This window comes from Rhea americana, unplaced genomic scaffold (genome assembly GCF_003343005.1).
Source record: "Rhea americana isolate MKP2758 unplaced genomic scaffold, rheAme1 scaffold_547, whole genome shotgun sequence".
NCBI lineage: Eukaryota > Metazoa > Chordata > Aves > Rheiformes > Rheidae > Rhea > Rhea americana.
In genome coordinates this window covers 85556-109544 of record NW_028186698.1, presented here as the reverse complement: position 1 = coordinate 109544, position 23989 = coordinate 85556, and the positions used below count along the sequence as shown (strand labels likewise).

Genomic DNA, 23989 nt, shown 5'->3' with positions numbered 1-23989 from the left:
TAACAACACTTATTCCCAGTGCTTTCTGGACTTGGGGTAAAATAAAACATGGTCCAGAAAGGAAGCTTTGTCCTCAGTTAATGTTGTCCCTCGACAGTTAGTGACTGCTACGTAAAACAAGTCTAATTATTTCTGTTACCATTAAGCAGTAGCAGTGTTCTAATACATCTGTGAACTATTTATAACAAAATATAATGAAGGCTCATCATATTGGCAGTTGGGTTGGACTGGATGATCTCCAGAGGTTCCTTCCAACCTCAACCATTCCGTGAAATGCTTTAATCTGGCTTCATGTCCTTGGAAGGATTAGGAGAGTAAGGAGATTATTTGTTTCACGGGAAACCTGTGTTAGAGGGTAGTAATATGATACGTGAATCTGAAAAAAATCTAAGAAAAAACAGGCTATCAAAACTCTTGCTCAAGTTTTAATTAGAAAGAATTTTTCTGGTGCATATGATGGCTAGGATCATCCTCAGCTTATGTAGCTGATTGTGTCAGCATGAAAAATGAGATGTGGAACTAGTTCTGTGATGAGTCACAGGGAGTCCAAAACAGCTATAGTAGTGTAAACTTAGTTGGCCTAGGACTAAGAACCTCCGCTGTGGATTTCAGTGTGACCCAACAGTGAATTTGAATGTTTAAACCACAGAAGAAAATGGAATTTTCTCATGTACAACCTGATTTAATGTCACTGAATATAGACTTTTCTTATTTTCGAACCATGCTTTAAACACAACACTCCAAACCCTTGCACAGCTTAAAAGTCATGCCACTTTCACAGATATGTGAGGCACATTTTGCAACTAGCATGAGGCCTAGCACAAAACTGGAAGTTTTCCTGAGAAACTGGGCTACTGGAGTAATCCCAGAACTGTTAAGTCTGTGAGTAACTGTGCTTTGTGGTTTACTCTCATGTAAATCTGTTCCTCTCTTTAGGAGATAAAACCTAATACATAAAAAAGGACCAGAGTGACAGCAGCTTGTTTCAGTGGCCTGGATTGTTTATTAGAGAAAGCCTGCGAAAAGCTCTGCTAATGGGTGTCTGCTTTGTGCTGTAGGTCAGGATCTGGAGGAGGGTGTGCAGTTCTGCTGCACTCTCTGCTGAAGGTAACAATTCCTGTGCTGTTACTCAATAGCAGAAGTGTTGGGCACTGTGCAGTACTGCAGGCATTCCCAGCTATTCCTAGTAATACCATTGTGGTAATGCTTGGGGACCCATATAATTTCATCCTGTCAGCACAAAGGTCCCAAAGGCCCCAGCTCCTGAGCTGCACTGTAGGGTGGAACATGCTGTTGATGCTGTCTTGTTTTGAAAATTGTCCGAGCCAAATAGGAAAAAGAAACTGTTCCAAAGGGCAGTTGAAAAAGAGAAAGTTACTTAAATTCAAAGTGTATGCCTCAGGATCAAGGAAGTTTACTAGACAGGTTTTAAACTACACATTTCTGTGGTCCTTTAAGAATGTATCGAGACTGGAATGTGAAATAGGAGAACTGAGTGGTGAAATGTGCCACATATTTTCTGCATTTCACTCTGTTGACATAAAGGACCGTGATGATGTGTAACGTGGTAAGAAATAACAGTTTCACCAGCCAGTTTTGTAAGTCGGGTCAGCTCCCTGGGAAACACCAAGGGATGTGTTGCCTGGCTTGTTCCCACCAACAGGCTCTGGCTGCAGTTCAGACCTGCCTTCAGCTGGCATGATCCTCCCAGCAATGGAAGAAGGAGCATAAGCCAGAGGGATTGGGCAGCACTTGCACGGCTTGCGTCTTGTTATTCTGGTGGATGGGGTAGCTCAATAAGCATCAGAAGTGCTTAGAGAGAGAAGTGTCTGCTTATGTGGAACTACTTAAAGCTATGAACTGATGGAGTTAGAGTCATTTTTCCAGTTCACTAGAAAATTACAACAGTACAAGATAATGTGTGAACTGTAGCTAGTACTTAGTATCACTGAGAAATGCTTACTAAAACCCAAGACAGATATATAAACATGTATTGTTTACTGTTTGAAAGAAAGTAAAATTGTTCTTTTTCTCGGTTAAATAGGAGCAAACAAGGGAACTGAAAGTCAACATGTTCAGTAAACGCATTCTGGCTTTTTTTTAATGTTTCACTAATTGCTGGATGGCTTTCATTCAAGAAAGATAGCCTTTAAAACAAACAGTATGCTGGATTTTAAATGTTACATCATTAATAACACTTGGTTAATGTTATATCTGGGGGACTACTAATCTGCCTACTAATTACATAAATGCATGTTTTTTTTTCTCCTAGTGCAGCAAAACTGTGCCTGTGTTGTATCAGAAGAATGTTTGGACAAAGAGAGGTCAAAGATATATAAGAGAATTTTTGGTTTATGTTACAAGGAATCTTCAGTCCACCAAGTTTACGGTAAATGTTCTTACTAATATTTTGGAAAACTTCTCTGCTATTTAATGCAAGGACAAGCTGCATCATGATAATGCATCATGATAATGGCTTCACCTCCAATAGCTTGATTCGAATTAATCATGCAAAGCAGAGGCGACGGGAGGATACTTCTTCTTTCCATACGTAGAGTATATTTCTCTGCTGAGTATACATTGAATTCAGTGGTTTCCACACATACAAGGTGYCTTCAGAGCGTGCATACTTCTTAGATCCTCTGGGGACACAGGCAGAGTTTAGATGCCACTCCTCTGACTGGGCAGCTTCTTTAAATGCATTGTGAATGTTGTGGGAACTTCGTGGTGCAGAGTCTAAGCACGAATTAAATGTAGGTATCCCTGCAGGATGAACTGTTGCTGAGGAACAGAATCTCAGTTASTGACTGATTTGTCTAAGTAAGTACTCTGAATTTTATTCTGAGTTACCCCTTTGTCTGGACAAAATAGAAAGGGCAGGTCCAGTATGCACTTCATTCTATTGTGTAAATATGCGCTTCATTCTATTGTGTAATATCCTTGGTTAAAATGATAGGGTGCTGAGTTTTGCTTGCATCTTTCATGGAAATTTGCAAGGAAGCAGATGAACTGAGAAGAGGAGGAATTGTTAAAAGGGATACAACCAAAGCTATTCTTCTTCTATCTATACACAGTGGTTACATCTGTAAAAACTCCTAGCATGTTACAGATGTACAAAATGTCCTTCCACAGCCAATACACTAATTCAGTAACATACGCATTCTGATATTTCTGGCAACTCCTAAAGGTGTTCAACTCTCTAGGTATCTGTAGAAAAGTCAACTATTTTTAATTTTAGGACTGAAGTCAGGTGCTAGTAGTGACTGATAATTTTATCAAGAACTTGACACTAACACCAAAATTCCCTTTTTTATGCAAAGTCCAGTTTGCCCATGGTTATCGTCATTAATTTTTGTATGCTTAAGTATACAATACTGGGTTTTATAGCCCTCCCCCCTTCCCTAGTTCTCACTGAACCATCTAAGAAGAACTCATCAGGGATGGTTTAATTAAAATGGTTGCAGAGTAGAAAAAGAAAATCACTGCAGCACTGGGATTTACTTTTCTGCGTTAGAGCTATTTTATATGGGTCCTTATTCCAAACGTTACAGAATCTGATTGGCTTTTTCCTTTGCCTGCCTCTCTGAGCATTGTTGCTATGCATTGGCTTCAAATTTTCACAATTCACACCAATTCCAGGCATATCAGAAGAATGAAGAGACAATACCAGAGAAAGCCACTAAGCACAACAGTCATATAAACGAATTCATCCAGGGCTTACCACTGAAAGCAAGGGAAGGGGAAAAAAAAGAGAATTGAATAGTTACCAAAAAAAAAAAAGGCAAGAACGAGGCATGCTGGGAACTCCTTTTCACATATACGAAACTAGAAAATAAAAAAGGGAACTTTAGTTTCATACCTAGTTTACTCAGAATTATAAAAAGGTTCTGATGAAGTGAATGTCTAAGAAGAACCCACATAGGCAAGGAAGAAAAATGCAGCCTGTCTTTACGTAAGTTTAAAAATTATTTAACAATAACGGAGTTTTCTGCTATGGGGTAACCAGGCTGCGTCTCAATAGATTTCCCCATCATCAGAACACACATTTTACGAAGAGAAATCATGTCCAAAATGTTATCTTCAGAATTAGTCATTAGTTGACTTTTAACGATGGTTAAAATTCCTGTGCTGCAAGGACTCRCATATTTCTGAGCTGAGAGAAACTACAGGGTGAACAAAAATCCATCTATATAGAGATAGATGATCTAAGGGGAAGAGACGTTTATGATTGTGAAGGACGTATTAGCACATGGACGCGCGAACTACATAGAAATGGCATGTATGCAGTACTTTAGGGAAAGTATATAGGGATAAGGAAAATAGACATGAAACTGAGAATCTATAGGAAATACACTGATGCAATAGTGCTGTCATAATGTGAATGTRTACAACAGGTGAAAACTGTCAGGGAGAGCTGCTGATCCTAGCTACAGCTGCTGCTTCGGACTGGAAAGTTGCCATGGTTTAAAATAGACTTCTAGACTTTCCCAGGTCTTAGAAGTAATAAGAAAAGCTATTAGGAATGGAATATGATTAAATGGTTAGTACAAATGGGAAAAGAGGTTTTTGAGTTTCATTTTTGAGCTATACAAAAGAATTTGAGAGACCCAGTTACAGTTTAAAGTTGTTTGTATTCAGTTGAGTCAAATGACAGGACTTTTCCTTTGAAATCATTCCACAGCTGGATAGCTCAGGCTGTCCCTTATTTCTGCTATTCTCACTTCAAGTTTTCCTTTGCTATTTCTTTTCCTACAACAAACATTGCTGAATTCTAGAAGGCTAATACTAGGAAAGTATTCTCCCTATTTTTAGGCTCTTTCCTTAAGCTCTACTGTCAGCTACCAATAAAGGCAGGTGGGCCATTGGTATGAGCAGAACATATATTTGCATATTTGGTGTTTCTTTCAAGTCAAATTTGAGATTTGACTATTCTGCAAGATGTATCTGAAACAACAGTATTAGTCCATGGCCTTTACTCTCCCCATTTCTACCTTCAGTTTACAAAAGCAGACCCATTTGCTGCCTGAGTCTGCTAGCTTTAACGATGTACAGACTACTGAAGCTAAGTAAGTGTATGAACAGGAGGCTTATTTCAAAGACTGTGCACCCTGTCCAGAACAGCTTCTATCAGAAACATATCCTGTGAGATGACCGAAGCATGTTTGTTATCCATGCTTTGAATAGCTTTACAAGGGCCAAATTTCACAGAGTTGAGTCAGCAAAGAAAGTAATTCAAATAGGAAAATAAAAATAATTTGACCATTTCAGAAAATTTTATATGTGACCAAAAAGCCACAATCCTACTTTAAAAGTGAAAGCTGTATAGGCTTTAAAAACAAGTTGAGTTGGAAGGGAAGAGAAGACAGCTACTAAAAATGCAATAGATTAAAAAATAAAGTTCACTTTGATAAATATATATTAAAAGCTTGGAAATAGAAGAAATCAGAAAAGTAAGTAGAAGGACCATAACTTTTTTTCAGATATTGATGCTCTAAAACCATCTATATTGAGAAAGCAAACCCAACAACAGCGTCATTTTATAAGCAGATGGAATTGTTAAGAAACATTGAAAAAGGGTTTAGTAAATACTGCTATTTTACCTTTTTGGGGATAAAAYAGTAATACGTCTGTGAAAGTAACTGTAACAATTTTGCAAAAAAATCACTGTCAATTTTTCAGTCAGAGTAGCTGTTCTTAGTGGCTTGTGTTGTAAAATCCCATGGCTCTGTGAGAAACCTTCTAAGCCAAATTGGAATTTATAGCAACATCTCTCAGTTTAGTCTCACGAAAGTGACAAAAGCATGGACTACGTATTCTGAAGCTGCGCTAGAGGGCACTTCAGCTGTATCTTCCAGAGCAGTTAAGGATCAGAACAGAATGCTTACTCAGGAGCAGAAGTAGACAGAATCACTTGTGGGAATTAATAGGATTTATAGCTATGAGGTTGATAGAACAATTAGTGATTTTCCCCACATGTGATACCCTCCAGGTGTAAATTTTGCTGATTGCTAGTATGAGTGATGAGAAAGAAACTAAAGATTTCTAGATAGATTGTAATATTTTTTTGTCCTTGTACACAGCTCAACCGCAGAAACATGAGATATTTTTAAGAGCTTAAAAAAAMCCCTTTGGCTTCTGCTAGGGTTAATTGCCCAAAGAGTTGAGTTGCTCTGTGGTGTCTGATCCTACTGGGTTGTTGTTGTTCCAGATCTGTCCTGCCAAGTGTAGTGTGATGCCCTCAAAACTATTGGTTATCATGAAAATGAAACAAACAGCATCTAACACCCTTTCTCTATAAGATTTGTAATAATAAACTAGAAAAAGGTAGAAGAAGCAGCCTGAGGGTATTTCTGGCTCTCCAGGAGATCCCAGTACTTGGTAAYGTTTCAGAATTTTAGAGGTTTGGATGAAAGGAAATATATTGATCTGGCTCCTCACTTGCAAAACACAGAAGTTTTGGGGAGTAAGAATTTGAGCTTTTGTCTATATCCTGCCACAAGTATTAATTGTTGTTCAGAAACATGCAACAAAGACAAGATCTTGGAGATAAATTACTCCCTGTTTAATTGAGACCACAGTTCCAGTCAGTAAGTGTTCTGAGTTAATGAGTGAGGTCTTAACTCAGAAACATGGCTGACTTGTTAAAAATGTTTTTTTGGAATATTTCCTATTTATACTCATCAAGTGTTCTAGGCTTTATCTGAAATTTCCTTTCTTCAGCAAAACAAAAAGCGTGCTATCATAAAATTCTGTGAGTTTGGTTTTAATAAAAACCAATACAGTGTGATTCCACATGTATCATTACCATTGTATGGGATTGCGGACAGTGGCTGCTAACTTGCTAGGAGCATGTATAGGTATTGTAAAGTGAGAGGAGTCCATGATTTCTTATTTTTACTTTCCCTTTATTTTACATCCCCTTCCCCCTCCCAGGTTAACCTTTTCACTTTCTGCAGTTTTATTTACACAGCAGCTATAGGGAATGAATTTACATTTGAGATCAAGGCCTTTCTATTTCTACTGAGTGTTGGCATCCTGGCCCTTTGCCCTTGGGGTTGGAATCCTGGCGCAGGCTGGTGCAGAGCGGCCCCTGGCATTTCCTCCCTGCCTGTTTGTAGGATGTATTGTTAGCGGGTTGATCTCGCTGACTCCAGATGTTGCTGCAAAGCATAACTGAAAATTTCTAGCAGATGATAGTAATGTATTTGCCAAACAAACGTTGCTTGAGAATTGGCAGCTGTCACCAGAGAGGGCAGTATTTGACTGGCTGAGTTCCAAACGATGCTCCTTTTGCCCTCGCAGCAAACATTGAGTTGAAGTTCACAACATCTTTGCTCACAGTTTTCAGCTGATGAAAACTACAAATAAACTGAAGCTAAAAGCTGTAATGAATAAATGAGCTTCTGAGCAATTTACAGGGCTTTTGATGAGTCAARTTTCATACAAAGGACCTGGGATTTTTCCATCAGTCACCACTCCTTAATTGCATTTACCTTCTGTAAAATACCCACTTCTTCCTTTTCCCACTCACCCAGTTGTAGTACAACTGGCCAATCTAACCATCTTTCAGTTTGTCTGTTGCCTCTTAAAGTGTCTCTATTCTTCATCCCTCKGTGCCCCCATCATCCCATCTTCCTCTTTCACATTTTAATACCCAGCTTGTTCTGCTTCCACCATCACCTCTTTGGCACCCCTGTAGCACTGGCTGTAAGAGACTTGGACCCCTTTTTCCCTTACGCTTTTCCCCTGAGGGGCAACTTAATTTGCTCTTCAGAGCATAAAGGTACTTAATATTCCTCTTCAGACAGACTCCCATTCCCTGCCCTAAGAAGCACCACACCACACTGCTGCTTAGGGGTTTTACAGGGGCTCCCATTAGAGGTGGGTTTCTCTGCAGCTGCCAGTGTGACAAAGCAGCTGTCCTGGAGCTGCTGCACTGCAGCAGTTACACAGTGTCTTTGTGAATAGTGCCGAACCTGTGGATGGTTTGCTTGTTTGCCATGGGTAAATGGAGACTGCAGCCCTTAGCTATTTCCACGTGGGTTCCTGCCTGCTGTGGTGCAGGGTGCCCCGTTGCCTGGCTCCCCAAGCAGCCACCAGTGGCAAGCAGCCTCCCCAAGCTTGGGTGGCTGTGTGGTGGGCGAAGCGGCAGCTGGGCCCAGGGGCCAGTAAAGATAAATGGCGATGAGACTGACTGTCGTAGGGCTGGCCTGTAGCGCAGGGCAGCAGCACGGGCTGAGGCTTCCTAGCCTTCACAAAAGAGCTGTCCCATCTGGTGGGCCCTGAGCTGGTGTGGCAGGTCTCCAGCAGAAAATTCGCTGCTTGTTGGCAGCCTTGTATGACATCTCTGCTGCCATACCTTACTGCTGGACCTAGATACTTTCCTGACTATTTGGGTCCCAGTTATAGCTGGCTTTCGTCTCTCATCTGACCTGTCTAATCTACTCCTTAACTCTTTAAGTACTCCTGCTCTTAGGTCCTCTTTCCTCTTTCTCATTTGGACCCTCAGTTTCTGGTCCCAATTGTAACTTCCAGTTGTGTGGATGCTTTTTAACTTTTAGTTACTTCAGCTCATCTGTATCTGCTCACAGATGCTCAGCTTAGTTTGATGGACTAAATAATGTCTTTCTCAGGGAGACAAACCTAGGGACCAATTTGATTCTTTTTTGATATTTTCAGTTCCGAGCTGCATGTGATTTCAGAGAAGCCCAGCATCATACCAGCTCATCAACATGAATTTTTCATCAGGGAAGGGGTGCAAGAATCATACTAAGAGCTAGATAAATTGTCTTGGTTGGCTCCACCAATTAGCTGGCTACCATTTTGCCCTTGTTAATTTAAATAATTTGGAGTTGGGAAAAGTTTCTTTAAAAAATGCTGTTTCTGTAACTATCACATTTGACTTTCTGCACTTGTTCCCTCATGAATTTCAAGTCACAGCAGGAATTTCTCCTGTTCATTGTAGCTTTGACAGTCTGACATGCACGCATGACAGTTTTTTGTAGCTAGGAAAGCTGTGTGCAGAGGAGGGAATAACTGTGCAGGGAATAACTTGCTAATAACTGGTTGAACAAGCCCTCACAAGGTCCTGTGAACCACCTTAGATCTCACTACATTCCATTCAAATGCAAGGTGTGCTCTTTCAATCTGATTCCAGTAACAAACTAGGTAGAAAGTGAAAGAAGAGTAATTCCATCAGGTTTCCCTGGGATGCAGACAGAGAGAAAATGTCTTGTATCAGGTGCTGATTTTGTGCTTTAGAGCACTATTGTGTTATACTTGAACACTGGTGATGAGAGTAGTGCAAAAACCTGCATAGAACAGGGACACAAACCTATTTTTTGCTACAGGCATGTTGATGTAATCTGTTGCTTTCCATGTATATGTCACATCCCAGTGTGATAAGAACATACCAGTAGAAACCCTGAGCACCTGAATCCTCCATGTTTTTATTAGACTTGCAAATCTCCTATCCAGTATCTTGTAGCTTCTTTGCACGCTAGAYGTAATCAGTTTAGAGCAGATGGGTAATAAAAAGTGTCAAATTGTAGTAACCCCGTGGATAGTTGTGGAGCTGTATACAGGAGAACCTGTCTGTCTACATGCTTAATCTTTTGGGTGCTAAGAGTCCCCCCTGCCTCCCCCCCCCCCCGCCCCAAGGTCATGGGTAGACATGTGCTGCTAGAGTTTAATTAGTCCCTGGGATAAGAATCCCTGTATTTTATTAAGAGCAGTGCTTTAAAARAAAGTCTGAAAGTGAATGGGACTTGTATATGGGGGTGATCCTAAGGCTTAGTAATCCTGTAAACAGAGAATTGGAAAAACAAAGAGGAAAAATTTACTCTCGTTGCTTTCCTGTCTCTCTTTAAAAACAACAATTTGTTTTTATTAGCCTGAAACAATCAGTATGATCCCCCAGATTCTGTCAGACAGAACAATTTTAATTTCTTAAGATATTTCACAATATATTTTTCCTTAACTGCTTTGCTTTGTAATTGTCTGAAACGTCTGTTATAAAAAATTCTTGTACCAGAAGGCTACAGTCAACTCTCAAATCCCTGTGTGCTTGTATCATGCTGGTCTGCTGAATTTCTAAATTTTGGAACTGACTGTGATTCTGTGGGTCAACTAGGAACCAACTGTCAGAGCTGTGTAGTCCCTAGTCTGGGGGAACTTGATTACAGAATGTGCAGCCCCAGGTGTCAGGTAGCTTCCCTTAGTCTTATTGATATGAAATACTGTTAATACTGATTATTTTATTGTGTTACTACACTTCTCATTTCATCTCCTTTGGGTGGAGGGAGCTCATGTTTTAGGATTGACTAGAGTTAACCTCTCTAAGAGGAGCTTTCTCTGTCTCCAGTAAAAGGAATTCACTTCCCTTTACTCTTCTTTCTGAGTGGAATTTTTAAAGCTGTAGCAAATAGCATGACTCAGAGTTTTGGTGAACTTCCTTCTTCCTTAGTATTTTTGGATGAAGTAGATAACAGAAATGAAAATTTAGTGAAATTATAGGGTGCTGAGTTGTGTTAATGGTTTTGTCTTCTTTAGTTTTAGGTAAATCAGTAGTTTCCAAGACAAAAATTGTACTTAAGCTGCCTAATGCCGCAGTTACATTTGGGCTTCATGTGTGGTTGCAGGCATATGGAGCTTTCTCAGGTCAGACAGCTGAAATTGGAATCAGAGAAGACTTAAAATGTAGGAAGAAAAGGCAAAGTGGGAAGAATAACAACACAATGAATAACAAGTATTAGCCTGTACAAAATGGCTGGGTGGACAGGGGCTGGGAGATAATTGGAACAGAAAGGAAAGAACTAGAGCAAAAACTTGACTGAAAGAGACATAAACAGTGGTTTTCTGAGCTCTTAGGAAAAAAGACAAGATGATTCCATTCAGTTTTGGAGGATAAACATGGAGGAGAAGACTTGACAATTTGGAACAGGAGTCTTAGGATGTCTGGAGCTGTCAACTTTCTGATTAAATTACAACACAGTATTTTACCATTAAGCATGGAAAAACAGCCAGAGAGAAAGTTTAATAGCAACGTCATGTGACAGCATATGACCAATTTGGACAATAGGTAAATAATTGTGCTTAGGCAGGGTTAGCAGCAGGTCTGCTTTCAAATTTTTAACCCAGTAGTGAAAAAATTGCATTTTGGAATTTTACATATAGCGTGGTTTCCCTAAGATACATAGCTAAAGAAAATGAGACAAATGTGAGCAAAAATCCATGACAAGTTACAAAAAAGTGCATTCTTTTTCCTTAAATTTCTTTCAGTATAATATTCCACATCAGTTAGTTGTGCTTCTGACGACATACAAGGATGTATCGTGTGCAGTTATTTAGGAGGATGGCTTTGAATCTTGTGTTAGCCAATATTTTCATTAGCAACTAGATAACGTAATGGAGACTATATAGTCAATTTATGGATGACATTGAGCTGGAAAAAGCTGCCAGAATGGTAGAGGACAGAACTAGAATTCTAAATTACCCTGGCAGATCAGAGAAATCCCCTGAAAGATTAGATGTATAATACTATATGTCATTATAAAATTATATTTGAGCAGAAAYAAGCAGCTTCACATATGCAGGATGGAAAGATAAAGAATCTGGGAGTTGCTGCAAACTGCAAGCTGAGCAGAAAATGCTGCAGTGAAGGAGGCAAACATACTGCTTTGTGTGAAGAAGATTACAAATTGTAAGATGAACAGATAATCTGTATTCATACAGCTTTTTCTGAGTTCTGCTCCCCAAGAAAGAATGGGGACTGCTAGGAGACAATCCAGACCAACTTTCAGCTTTCATCCCTTTTTCCAAACTGTAAACATGAGATAACTTGAGCATATTTCCTCCATGTGCCCTACATATGTCTCAAATCTTTAYGCTGTGAATTCTGCAAATAAATACTGCAAGAAACACTATTTTGGTGCAGTCCAGATGGGGTAGTATCTGTTAGTCAGACTATACGTGCAGAATACATGAGTGACAAAACTGAGATGAATAAGGAGACTTGCTTCTTCGTAGTACTGCAGTCAGAATACTGCCTTTTTCTGTGGCCTTGTTGCAGTTACTCAGAAATGTAGGAAGTCTAAATCCATTTCCCTGCTTTTTACGATTATCAATTGAGTGCCTTTTTTTACAGGTCTCTTCTGTGTTTCTAGACTACTTAGCTAACTTTCCATGGATGCTTTTGGGAGGTAGTGATTTGAAATACCTTTGAAAATTGACTGGGGTGCTGTTTGAAAAATGTTTGAAATCCACAAGATTTCTATCTTGCATCTGATGTTGGCTTATATCTGTCTGTCTTCCACAGCTGTCACGTCTTTGAGAATTAAGCACTTACAGCTATTTCCTTGGAATTTATAACATTTTATGGGAGAGTCGTTATTCTCAAAATACTGTCTTTATATCCCCATTTATGCTGGTTGGTTGCACCTGCCAGTTTTATCCTTCATAGGCATGTCGTGTTGCCAACAGTTCAGTAGGTACAGATCAATCACTGGACTGACCCAGTTTGCTGTTCTAATGCTCTTACAGTGGTTTTTAGTTGTGAAAATGGGAGCATCCACCAGACTTCCATCAGCTGACTACACAACTKATGACTGCCAACACCCTTGATCTCGTACAAGAGAGGATAAGATGATCAGAGGGCTGGAGCATCTGCCCTCTGAGGAACGGCTGCGAGAGCTGGGCCCCTTCAGCCTGGGGAAGAGAAGACTGAGGGGGGATCTTATCAATGTGTACAAGTGCCTGAAGGGAGGGTGTCAAGGGGACAGGGCCAAACTCTTTTCAGTTACCTCGTGTGACAGGACAAGAGGCAATGGGCAGAAATTGAAGCACAGGAAGTTCTGCCTGAACGTGAGGGGGAATTTCTTCACTGTGAGAGTGATGGAGCACTGGAACAGGTTGCCCAGAGAGGTTGTGGAGTCTCCTTCTCTGGAGATATTGAAGGCCCGCCTGGATGCAACCCTGTCTAACAGGCTCTAGGTGACCCTGCTGAGCAGGGCGGTTGGACTAGATGATCTCCAGAGGTCCCTTCCAACCTTACTGATTTTGTGATTCTATGATCACATCAGAAATGTGCTTATTACTGAACACTTCAAATTATTTTTTTCTGAGCAATAATTTGAGTGTTTTTTAAAAAAATTCACTGAGGGGAAATCATGCTTAAGCAATCTGATAGCCTTCTGTGATAGAATGACTGGCTGGGTAGATGAGAGGAGAGCAGTGGACATTGTGTACTTGACTTCAGCAAGGCTTTTGACACTGTCTCCCATAAAATCCTCCTAGATAAGCTCAGGAAGTGTGGGTTAGACGAGTGGACAGTGAGGTGGATAGAAAACTGGCTGAATGGCAGAGCTCAGAGGGTTGTCATCAGTGGCGCAGAGTCTAGCTGGAGGCCTGTGTCTAGTGGAGTTTCCCAGGGCTCAGTACTGGGTCTCATCCTCTTCAACTTCTTCATCAATGAATATGGGACAGAGTAGCTCCTCAGCAAGTTTGCTGATGATACCAAGCTGGGAGGAGTGGCTGATACAGCTGAGGGCTGTGCTGCCATTCAGAGAGACCTGGAGAGGCTGGAGAGCTGGGTGGACAGGAACCTCCTGAGGTTCAACAAGGGCAAGTGCAGAGTCCTGCACCTAGGGAGAAATAACTCTAGGCACCAGTACAAGCTAGGTGCTGACATTCTGGAGAGCAGCTGTGCAGAGAAGGACCTGGGAGTGCTGGTGGATGASAAGTTGACYATGWGYCAGCAATRTGCCYTTGTGGCCAGGAAGGCCAATGGTCTCCTGGGGTGCATTAGGAAGAGTGTTGCCAGCAGGTCGAGGAAGGTGATCCTGCCCCTCTCCTCAGCCCTGGTGAGGCCTCATCTCGAGTACTGTGTCCAGTCCTGGGCTCCCAGTGCAAGAGAGGCATGGAGCCGCTGGAGAGAGTCCAGCGGAGGGCTACGAAGATGATCAGAGGGCTGGAGCATCTGCCCTCTGAGGAACGGCTGCGAGAGCTGGGCCCCTTCAGCCTGGGGAAGAGAAGACTGAGGGGGGATCTTATCAATGTGGATAAGTACCAGAAGGGAGGGTGTCAGGGGGACAGAGACAAACTCTTTTCAGTAGTGCCATGCGAAAGGGTAAGAGGCAACGGACACAAACTGAACCACAGGAAGTTCTGCCTGAACGTGAGGGGGAATTTCTTCCCTGTGAGAGTGATGGAGCACTGGAACAGGTTGCCCAGAGAGGCTGTGGAGTCTCCTTCTCTGGAGATATTGAAAGCCCACCTGGATGCAACCCTGTCTAACAGGCTCTAGGTGACCCTGCTTGAGCAGGGGGTTTGGACTAGATGATCTCCAGAGGTCCCTTCTGACCTTTGTGATTTTGTGAAAATGTATTTTTAGTGAATTCTGTAGTGAATTGAGATGAATTCTGGTATCTGAGGTACTCTCTCATTCTGTAATTATTGATTAAACTGTTGAATGTTTAAACATGTGTTGTATCCTGCCTGATTAACCTGACAACTTGCAGCCTCCTTATGATAACACTTTGTGCAGCAGATGTTTTAAAAGAAGACTGTCCTATGCTTTGTAGCTTTTGTTTCTTGCATGATAGCAGAATCCTCCTGTGTGTAGAAGTTATGAAATTTTGTTCTTTGCACGAGTTACAAACTGTTTTCTAAGGATGTAGTCTGCAGTTTAGACAGGAGTACAGTAAAAAGAATCCTGCTGCTGAGTTAAGATCTTCAGAGGAAGAAAATGGCTAGAAGCACCTCAGTTCTCTGCATTGAGCTGTTATAGTTGAACTTGCAAGTATCTAATCAAAAGTTGAAACCAGATGGAAGTAAAATGCCAGAAGTAATCCAAAAAGTATGTTGCGGAGAAGATCAAATGGAAGAAAAAAAGATGAAAATGTTCTCAGTTGACTGCAGAATTCCTTCAGAAGTAGCATTACAGAAAGGTAACTTTGTTTATGCTACACCTTTATTTTGCCTTGAGGTGTACACAGGTGAAACAAACTACAGCTGAGCTGGGGGGTTTGTATTGTACCATTGCTTATATCAGCCTTGAACAGCTAAGGTTTTCTGGGTTATTAAATTAGATTCAGCTATGTTACTAAATTAGCTTCAGGTAACTAACAGGCTTTCTGTAATCTCTGAAAGTTCTCTTTGCAGTATTCAGCTGAGAAGATAAGAACTGATGTCTACTGATAAAATTTTCTCCTAATTTCTTTTATTTTGAGACAGTGTGATAACTTCTGTGACTTCTTGAGGAAGAGCAAGAGTTAGGAGGATTTGAAGCCTCATGATCCAAAGATCCAACAGTTTAAGAAGGGTAATGGAAAATAAATAATGAAATCACTCTAACAAGCAAGAAGTGTCCTTATTCAGAGAATGGGAATACCATTCTTTCCTTCTTTGGGGAATACTTGAGCAGAAAAATGAACCAAGAGACAATAACATCAGGGTGTTGTCAAAGTATTCAAAAAAAAAATAGCTTAGATTTGTACAGATGCCAGGGCTAACTTTGGCTGATTCTCTTTTAGGAATTTTGTAGAGCAATTTTCTGAATTCTATTAATACAACATGCACATACACTTCAGGCACTCTGGGCCTATGTTGTAGGAGTAAAAGCTTTGTCAGTGACTTTAAGAGGCCAAGAGTGAGTATGCTTTTGAAATATAAACATTAAATTTGTATATAAATTGAAGAAAAGATGGTGAAATGTTAAAGGAGAATGAAAAGAATAGGCAGCATAAGTGGAGCCAAAAGTCACGTGTAAGAGTTGTATAATTATGATACTTTGTGCTTCTGTGGACTATGTGCCATGGGCTATAGATAGTAGCAAGTATCTTTGTAGCTTCCATATCCAGGTTTCTCTGAGCCATTATTCTGCCACTATTTGTATCATAACAGTACATAAAAAGAGTCTGTGCTGCCAGCAACGTGATTGGGGCTCACAGTTCATTTAAAATAGAAAAATGTTGCCCATTTGAGCAAATACCATCATTAATGTTGTTAACATTATATAAGTTAACATCATTAATGTACAAAGTGATATGGCCTGAGATGGTTGGTAGTGTAGGTATCAGAGCWGAGACATTATCTAAGACCTGTGATRATAATATAGGCTATCCATGACAAGAAACAGGACAAGAGGTACTATGTGCTTGTCTCGTAGTTGATTACTTTCTGCAGTGTTTCTGCTTCCTATTACAGTAGCCTTGTGTCATGCACCTGAGAGTGCGTTGTTGTGTTCTTCTGCATCTTCCTAATGAACTCTTTGTACTGTGAAGCGTAACTGTCTTTCCCAAACCGGTGCTTCACACACTCCTGATAGCATTAGTGTATTCTCAAAATGCAGTTCAGTTATGAAACAGTAACATTTTGGGGTCATAGTGCAATGAATAATACTGCATTTAAGTTGATCTCCCTGTAAGCCTGTTCCAGGAGACGAAGATTTGACTAGACATACGTGATCTATGAGTTCAGGAGGCTAATCAAGTCTGTTACTTGAGATTCACTCTGTAAGTTAATAGAAAAATAGTTTGCAAGTTTCTTTCAGTGATCTTGAAGCTTGTATGATCAATATCACTGTCTTGATAAGGATAATTTAATAATGCAGCAGCTGGCTAGAGTCTTTTTTCCTGCTGACTTTCTCCTTTTTCACAGATTCTGAGATTTAGTTCTAAGCTGTTCTGCTGTTATTTTTCTCTTCCTGTAAAAGCATGAGGAGTATTTCTATATTGAGTAGCAAGATATTTCCTGTTGATTAGATTCTTCAGCTCTCACAGATCTTGGACCTGTAGTGGTTTTAGTACATCCCTTCAAAATTAAATTTGTATCCATCTCTCTGATAGTTATTAAAAAAAAAAAAAACATTTATATGGTCTTTCTTCTTCTGTAAGCATCTGGTTTTATTCATTGTTGGAAACAAGGTGCTGAAGTAGTGAACCTATGGTCTGACCTATTATGTCAGTTTTTACATTTCTGTGATCTGAACGTTCTGATATGTTACTTCTGTAACTCCAATTACATTGGAGCTACAGGGTGCATGGAAGTCCAGTGGAAGATTTTTCAGCTGAATCTAAGGGGGTGGGTTTTTACCATTTTTCTTTCTGCTATGCATATCATTTAACTTCAAGTAATTGTATTTATCTCAGAAAAATATTGTGTAGTTGAATCTCTCCTCTTTAAAAAGTGGGTGCATATGCACCTGATGGTGGTCAGTTAATGTAAAATAGGGCCTCAGTTGTGCAGCCCTGGAATATGTTTATGTGGATTTATAAGATTACTTCTTGCTATTTTTTTGAGTAGGTACTGGTTTCCAGATGTGCAAGAAACAAATTTCTTTGTGAAGTGACTAGTATATTAAAGCATATTTTTCTCTGAAAGGGAGGTCTCTAAGAAAAAAGTCTTTTTTTGATACTCTGGAAATAGATTTCTGTTTATGTTCCTTTCTGCTTATGCAGAATAATAAGATGTCTTGGGTGAGCACTGCCAGAACTAAAGGCCTTGATTTGGTAAAATTCTCTTAAGTAGCTATTGAGCTTTGACTGTTTTTACATGTTACTTCTTATCTAGGGAGTATAAAAATAGCCTATGGCARTACTGTTGAGTTGTACTAACCAGCCTCAGGACCTCTGTGCAAGGATCTTCCCACTTTCACTTCTTGCCATGTTTCTGAATATAACAACATTGTCAGCTACGTAGAGGCTCTTTCTGTGTTGCTGGAGCTGGCATATTATGCCGAGGATATTTTCCTTGCAGCGTTAGCTTGTTCTAGGGTTTGCAGCTTAGACAGTGTGTGAATCAAGAAGGTGAGAATGTTTGGTCCTATACTCTTTCCCTTCTCCTGGAAAATAACTCCTTAGTGTCTTAAATATTTATGCAGAAGGAAGAGGCTAAACAGAGGCTTAGTATTTTTGTAGTAACGTTGAAATCCTTTTTAGGTTCTAAAAGTGGAAGAAATTGTTTTTATGACAAGCATAACAAGGTTCTTGGTTTTGCTACTGTTGGCTCAAAGATCTTGTCCTATTTCTTGCCTTGTTTTCCTTTTCCTTTCTTCTCCCCCACCCCAGTAAGCCATCTGCCCATTGCCCTCAAAGTTCAGCACTTCCTTCTTGGGCCATGCTATCCACAAAGGCTTCTCAGGTCTTATGAGAAAAAAGTAGTCTCAGCTTTATGCTGTTACTGCTTCAAAATACACCTCAGATAAAGTCTAAGCCATTGTTTGTAATGTAAGTTAATGTGATTTGTCATATAGGAACACCATGACATTCTGCTTATTCCATCACACTGAGAAAATAAATACAAGAAATTTCAGTTTGACCTCTGGCTCAGAAATGAAGTGAATTTAAACATCTGAGAATAAACATAAAATGAAACATATACATTTTAAGAACTAATAACTCATTCCTACATTTTCTGGCTATTTATCTTTCACTATTGATTAGCCTCTGGTTTACAAAGGATCTTTTGTTCATTCACAGCAAATATGTGAATGAAAGTAACTAGCAATGCCTCTAACACAGCAACTCAATGGAATAATGAGTTAGATTTTGTAATGTTACCTGCGATCAGTGTCAGATAAACTATTTCTTGATTAATTGATTACTTTAGTTTCTCACACCTTGGTTCTGAGGTGCTTTGGGTAATATTCATACAAATTTTTTCATTCACTTTAAAAAATCTGAGGTGTGCGACTAAAGTGTTTGGGTTGACATAGTGAACATATAACTGAAAGTTTCAGAGAATGAGAAGAGCTGAGTCATTGTGTCTGCTGAGACAGAAAAGATTTTCATAAGCATATTAACACAAGGTGTAAAAATGTGGTTTTAGTGAAGTTCTAACATAAGTGCCGAACTGTCATACATAATCAATTATTTCTGTGGTAGTTGAATGTGTGTATATAGTAGCATTCAGCTATTTAGAGCAATCTACTCTGGTAACAGGAAGAACTAAAATTTGTAAAACTCAAGAGAAAGAGATTAAAAATAGAAGTTTATATAACTCATTTTGCAAAGCAGTCTTTGAGCAAACCGAAGGCAAAGATCTCTCTAAGAGCTGAAATATTTTGAGGGAGAAATTTTATACTGATAGCTTCACTGAGTTAAGTGAAATCTGCATAAGTAGAACCAGTTCAAACTAGTCTAGTCCAAGAACAAGGGGAAACCAACAGGCAGGGGGAAAAATGTAAATGTTTTACTTTAATGGGGAGAACAAACAGAACAGTGGCATAGCTTTTGTGAATTAGGAAGGCAGAGGCTGTAAGGGGCTGAATTGTAGCCAAGGAAGAGATACTTTTGCATTGATCGTCTCATTGGTTCCTGTTGCCAGAAATATTTTGGTAAAGATGTGTTACCGCTTTGTGTTCTGTCCACAGATTAGAACAACTTGTGGTCTAACCTGGTATCAGAGCTAGGTCTATCTGAAATACTTAAGACACCGAAGGAGCTATTAGTATCTATAGAATTTTAAGTCAGGATGGACATGAACTCCACTCCTTCCTCCTCCCCACCACTGCCTCCAACCATTATGCAGTGTGGCTCCTGACTGTATGTAAGGGGCCTGATGTGGACTTCAGCTGTTCCAGCATAACTCCACAGTGAATGGCCCAAAGTCTCTAAGTAAAATGTGATGAGTGGAGGTGGAAATACTTGTGAAGACAGAGCTACATAGGTAGCAGGCTGACTATATCCAGGGCCCAAATCTAGCCACTGAGTGAGATCCCATTTTACCTAGTGATACTGGCTCTCCACTCTTGGCGTGCTTCCCTGTGATGATCTTGATCAACAGTGGTCTGGCTCTTCATCTTTTTTYCTTTGCTATGGGAGCTGTTGAATATAGCTGTTGAACAATCACTTCCCTTGATCTGCCAGCTGTGCTCTGCCTCGTACAGCATAGTAGCTGTACATTCTCCTGCTTCCAGGTTCATGCAGTGTTTGTTCTTCCTCACTCTCAGTCTGCACATGCTTACCCTTCCTGTTTGAGGACAGAGGCATCTAAATGAAGAGTATAGTCTTTTTAGCTAATTATTTCCTAAGGACTCTTGAGACTCAAAATCTAAGGGCTCAAGAGGGAAAATGTTTGCAGAAAAGGGTTAAGTGATAGCTTCCTCTTCTGGTCTCCCCATTTACCTCCTTTCTTTTTCTATTTTCTAGTTGTGGACTGTCATGATATTTGAGTTATACAGAGCTGAACCAAATGGCTGATGTTAAGACATCATAAGCATGACTGCACATGTGCTTCATGCTCAGTTTCTGTTGCCTAAGGTTTTCCTAGGTTGTCCCTCCCTGTGAGTAGGCCATTCACTCTGTAACGTGCAGTCATAGCATGACATATTTTTTTTTAGTCTTCATGTAGGTTTACTTTCTATTGCAGACATACCACAGGCGCATCCCTCAGGAGTGTTGTTTGCTACAGTACTTTGTCTAAACATTTTCCCACTGGATTCTGTCCAGTCTGGGATCGCAACTGTCGTGAGAATGCTACAAATCATTCTGAGAAATATCTAAATTTGCCCATATTGGTCAGTGCAATGTTTATGCACAGCCTGAAGCACATGACAGAGGAGAGGGTACTCTTGAACCCTGTTAATAAGATGTTTGGGAGCAGAGCTCCCAAATTTTTGTATGTAGCATGCTAAACCACAAAACTACTGTTTGCTAGTTTGAACAACCCCTGATTTGAACCTCACTGGAAAAAAGCCAGGAAAGCAGCTGGAATCAGCCCAGAAACAGACATTCTTGATCCTGACCGTGACTTTCCTTAAAATTTTTTTTTTCTTTTTTCCAACAATGAGTATAATCTTTGAAAGAGTATTTTAGGACTTCACAATTATTCCTTGAGACCCGGTACCCATGTGAACGAAACTTAGTGTCAGTAGGAAACCACAAGGCATAAAATAAATGCCCTAAATCTACAAATCTTTGCTTATTTTCAGTCTTATCTCAATAAATCAGTATAAATCATTGCTTACTTCCTATGTGGCCACTTTCTTATCTTAAGTTTGCAAGATATTTAAAAGTGAATAGCCTTGCAAAGAGTTATGTTTAGAATTTTTTTGGAGTGGAGTGAATGGCAGAGCTCTTATACAAAAAAGTCTCCTATTGCTTGGGTTGTTCTGGACGTGATAGAGTAGTGCTTTTGTCTCTGACTGTTACTGATGTCCAAGTTAAAAAAAAAAAAATACAGCATTTAATACAAACCAGATAGAAAAATTAAGATACTTGCATGACAGAAGCTCTCTTAGACATAGAGACAAGTGTGCTGGTAGGAGCACTGGCATTGTCTCAGCTTCTTCTTTGTGAGCTTTGGGGAATGAAATGTGCATACATATCCCCATCTTCACTATGTCATTAATAGCTAAAACTGGGCGGCATGGTTGTTCCTGCCTCAAACTGCCATTTCAGTTTAGGAAATCGACAGGTAAGAGCCTGTTAAGTAAGGAATGATGCCAGTTTTGAAGGCCTGGGATGATTGACTGGGCCCTGCTGTGCACAGTTGCCTGGCTGTAAGTGAGAGTTATGGCACCTTCTGAGGTTATTAATTAGGGAGRCAGTTTGAAAAGCAAACAGGCAGCAAAACACAAAATGAAAATCTATTAGATTAGGTTTACAGAAAATAAATATTGTGAAAAATAAGCAAAAATAGAATGAGAGCTGCTGATGCTGAGAAACATTTCTTGAAACTGCCCCACTACCAAAATTTAGTGGATAAAAATAAGTAATAACGAGTGGGAGAAAATTTGCTAAAACACCACACAGTATGCAGACTGCAAGACAGCCTGTTTGGTTTTTAGTTGATAACTAAAGCAGCTAGGTGTTCAGCAGTCGTCTATTGCCTAAATATGCAAGCATAATTTAAAAAAAAAAAAAAGAAGGACTTCTGTAAGTAAGTACAGGGCTATACTGAGGAATTGGCAATACTAAGTGTCAAATTGCCTTTTATGCTCAAATGTAGGAAGTGTTAAAACTAGTTGACAGAAGACTGGAGATTTTGTTGGCTCTTTTTGCAGTGTAAAATGAGTGGCATGACTGCTCTGAGTGCACATTTTCTTCCTGAAGTGTTCCTAGTTCTTGCGAACATGGCAAATAAACTGTCACAATAAGCATCATTTCCCAGCTTAATAGTGAAGACAGCCAAAGTCTCAGTTTCTTAATTTACTTTCTCTTGTTTGCCTTCTGGTAGTTTTGATGTTTGGAAATATGTGTTTAAGCATTGTTGCAAATGACAGCTGTATTGGAAGATACTAATCACTGAATGAGTCATCCGTTGACCTGCATTAAATAATGTTTCAGCAGTGTGATAGAGTTAAAGATGACCTGAGTTTAGGGAAAATGGAATAAATAATATTTGTTTTAATCTGTTCAAAATCTATCGTAAAGCAATCCGCATGCTAGTTCTCCAAAGAAGCATCTGGTTATTTTTTAAACAAATCAGAAAATTGGGAGCTGTAATGTGTTTTGTAAAATAGAGAGCAACTGAGTATTTCAAATACAAATTTAAAGGAAATTTCTATAGGCTGATTATAATTTCAGTTGCTGGGGACAGCCTCTCCTTCCAATTTTAGAATATTGAAGAAAGACAAAAATCCTTTGATGTAGCTTAATAGATTTTATCCAGGTATGAAACTATCCATTGCAAAAAATAAAACTGAAATATTCACTTCTGTTGCAGAGGACACATTTCATCTTAGAATCCCTTTTTTTCACTAGGAGAAATGTCATACCAAGAAGCTTCAGAACTGGACTGAAATTGCTGCCTTACTTTGCMACGAAGGGAAAAGAATACAGTGAGCAACTCCAGAGGTATGTTGTATTTTTCCCCTCAGTCACTCCCTGCAACACTTCTAGCTATGTGCAAAGATAAGCTATTCAGAACGCCATGGGTCCTAATTTAATATTTTCCCAGAATGTGTTCCAGAATAATGTCATATGYGGACTGTGGAGAATATTACTGTTAATTATTACAACAAGCATAAGGAAAACAGCGTTGGTTACTCAACGTTCTAATACTACAAAGGTGTTTAGAACTTATTTTTTAGCTAGCACAACGTTGAAAGTTCATGCTGCAGGGAAAAATATATTTTGTATGTTTGATTCTGCATGTCTGTTGTCAACCACACAGTTTTTAGGTTCTGAGGAGTTTATTTCAATTTCTTGGGGCTTGGGAAGTGCTACAGCTGAGCAAAGCAGCAATTGGTCTAGTCTGCAGCCCTTCTGAATCTAAGATTACTCTAGAATGCTGAGCCAGACCTCAGCAGTTCAGTTGACATAGACAAATATCATTAAAATGACATTTAGCAGATTACATTGTATGGAAAGGTTTCCATGTTCCAAATTCACCTTTCCATACAATGGAATCTGCTAAATGTCTAAAATGTCTTAATGTGGCTTAGGCATTCTTTGACTCTGCCAGACAGTGATAAGAAATGTCAACAATTTAACCCTTAGAAGCTGAGAGCCCTGGAGGCGTATTTGTTTATGGGTTCATTATCATTTTATCGATATTTGTCAATAAACTACCAGTTTTATAGCAAAAAGAAATAGCTGCATTTGGTGTTTTTTTCCCCTAGTTTTACAGTTCAGTGATACAATTGTGATCAGTTACTATAATATTGCTATTAGAAAATTTCTCGACAAGAGAAGCACATGAGGTGCATGTCGAAAATGCTGTTTGCCCCTAACTGTTCTGGATTTTGCTTGTATGTTAATTTGCTTCAGTCAGATGACTGAAAAAGGTTGTTTGCATCACGGTAGCTTTCAGACTAACAATAGCCCTTGCAAAGCTTGTTGGTTTTGGCTCTGCCAGTCTGCTTTGGGAGTGAACTTTGAAGGAGAATGTTGAGAACTCTTGTGTCCTATGATTGAGAGAATGGGGCTTCCATCATTAGTCTGTAAACAGTCCCAGTTTAGAACAGCACTTTCCCATTAGATACTTCCTTCCTCATGTTACATATCACCAAAACTTATTTTAAAGGCAACAAAATTTCCTCTGCCTT

General features: G+C 39.7%; 1 protein-coding gene across 10 annotated transcripts in view; it reads left to right on the top strand.

Moving 5' to 3' along the window:
- The window catches only part of LOC146588038 (uncharacterized), a 136681-nt gene that overhangs the window by 29888 nt on the left and 82804 nt on the right, over nt 1-23989 (top strand). For 3 of the 10 annotated variants that reach the window (XR_014897508.1, XR_014897504.1, XR_014897505.1), the window contains 2 exons: nt 2273-2389; nt 22704-22796. Coding sequence is in view for 1 of the 10 variants with exons in the window: in XM_085318635.1 (XP_085174761.1) it covers nt 1059-1107; nt 2273-2389; nt 22704-22784 (247 nt within the window). In the remaining 9 variants the exon portion in view is untranslated. Of the gene's footprint in view, nt 1-936; nt 1108-2272; nt 2390-15231; nt 15320-22703; nt 22797-23989 lie in introns of all 10 variants that reach the window. The other 7 variants (XR_014897511.1, XR_014897510.1, XR_014897512.1 and 4 more) reach the window with 5 other exon arrangements.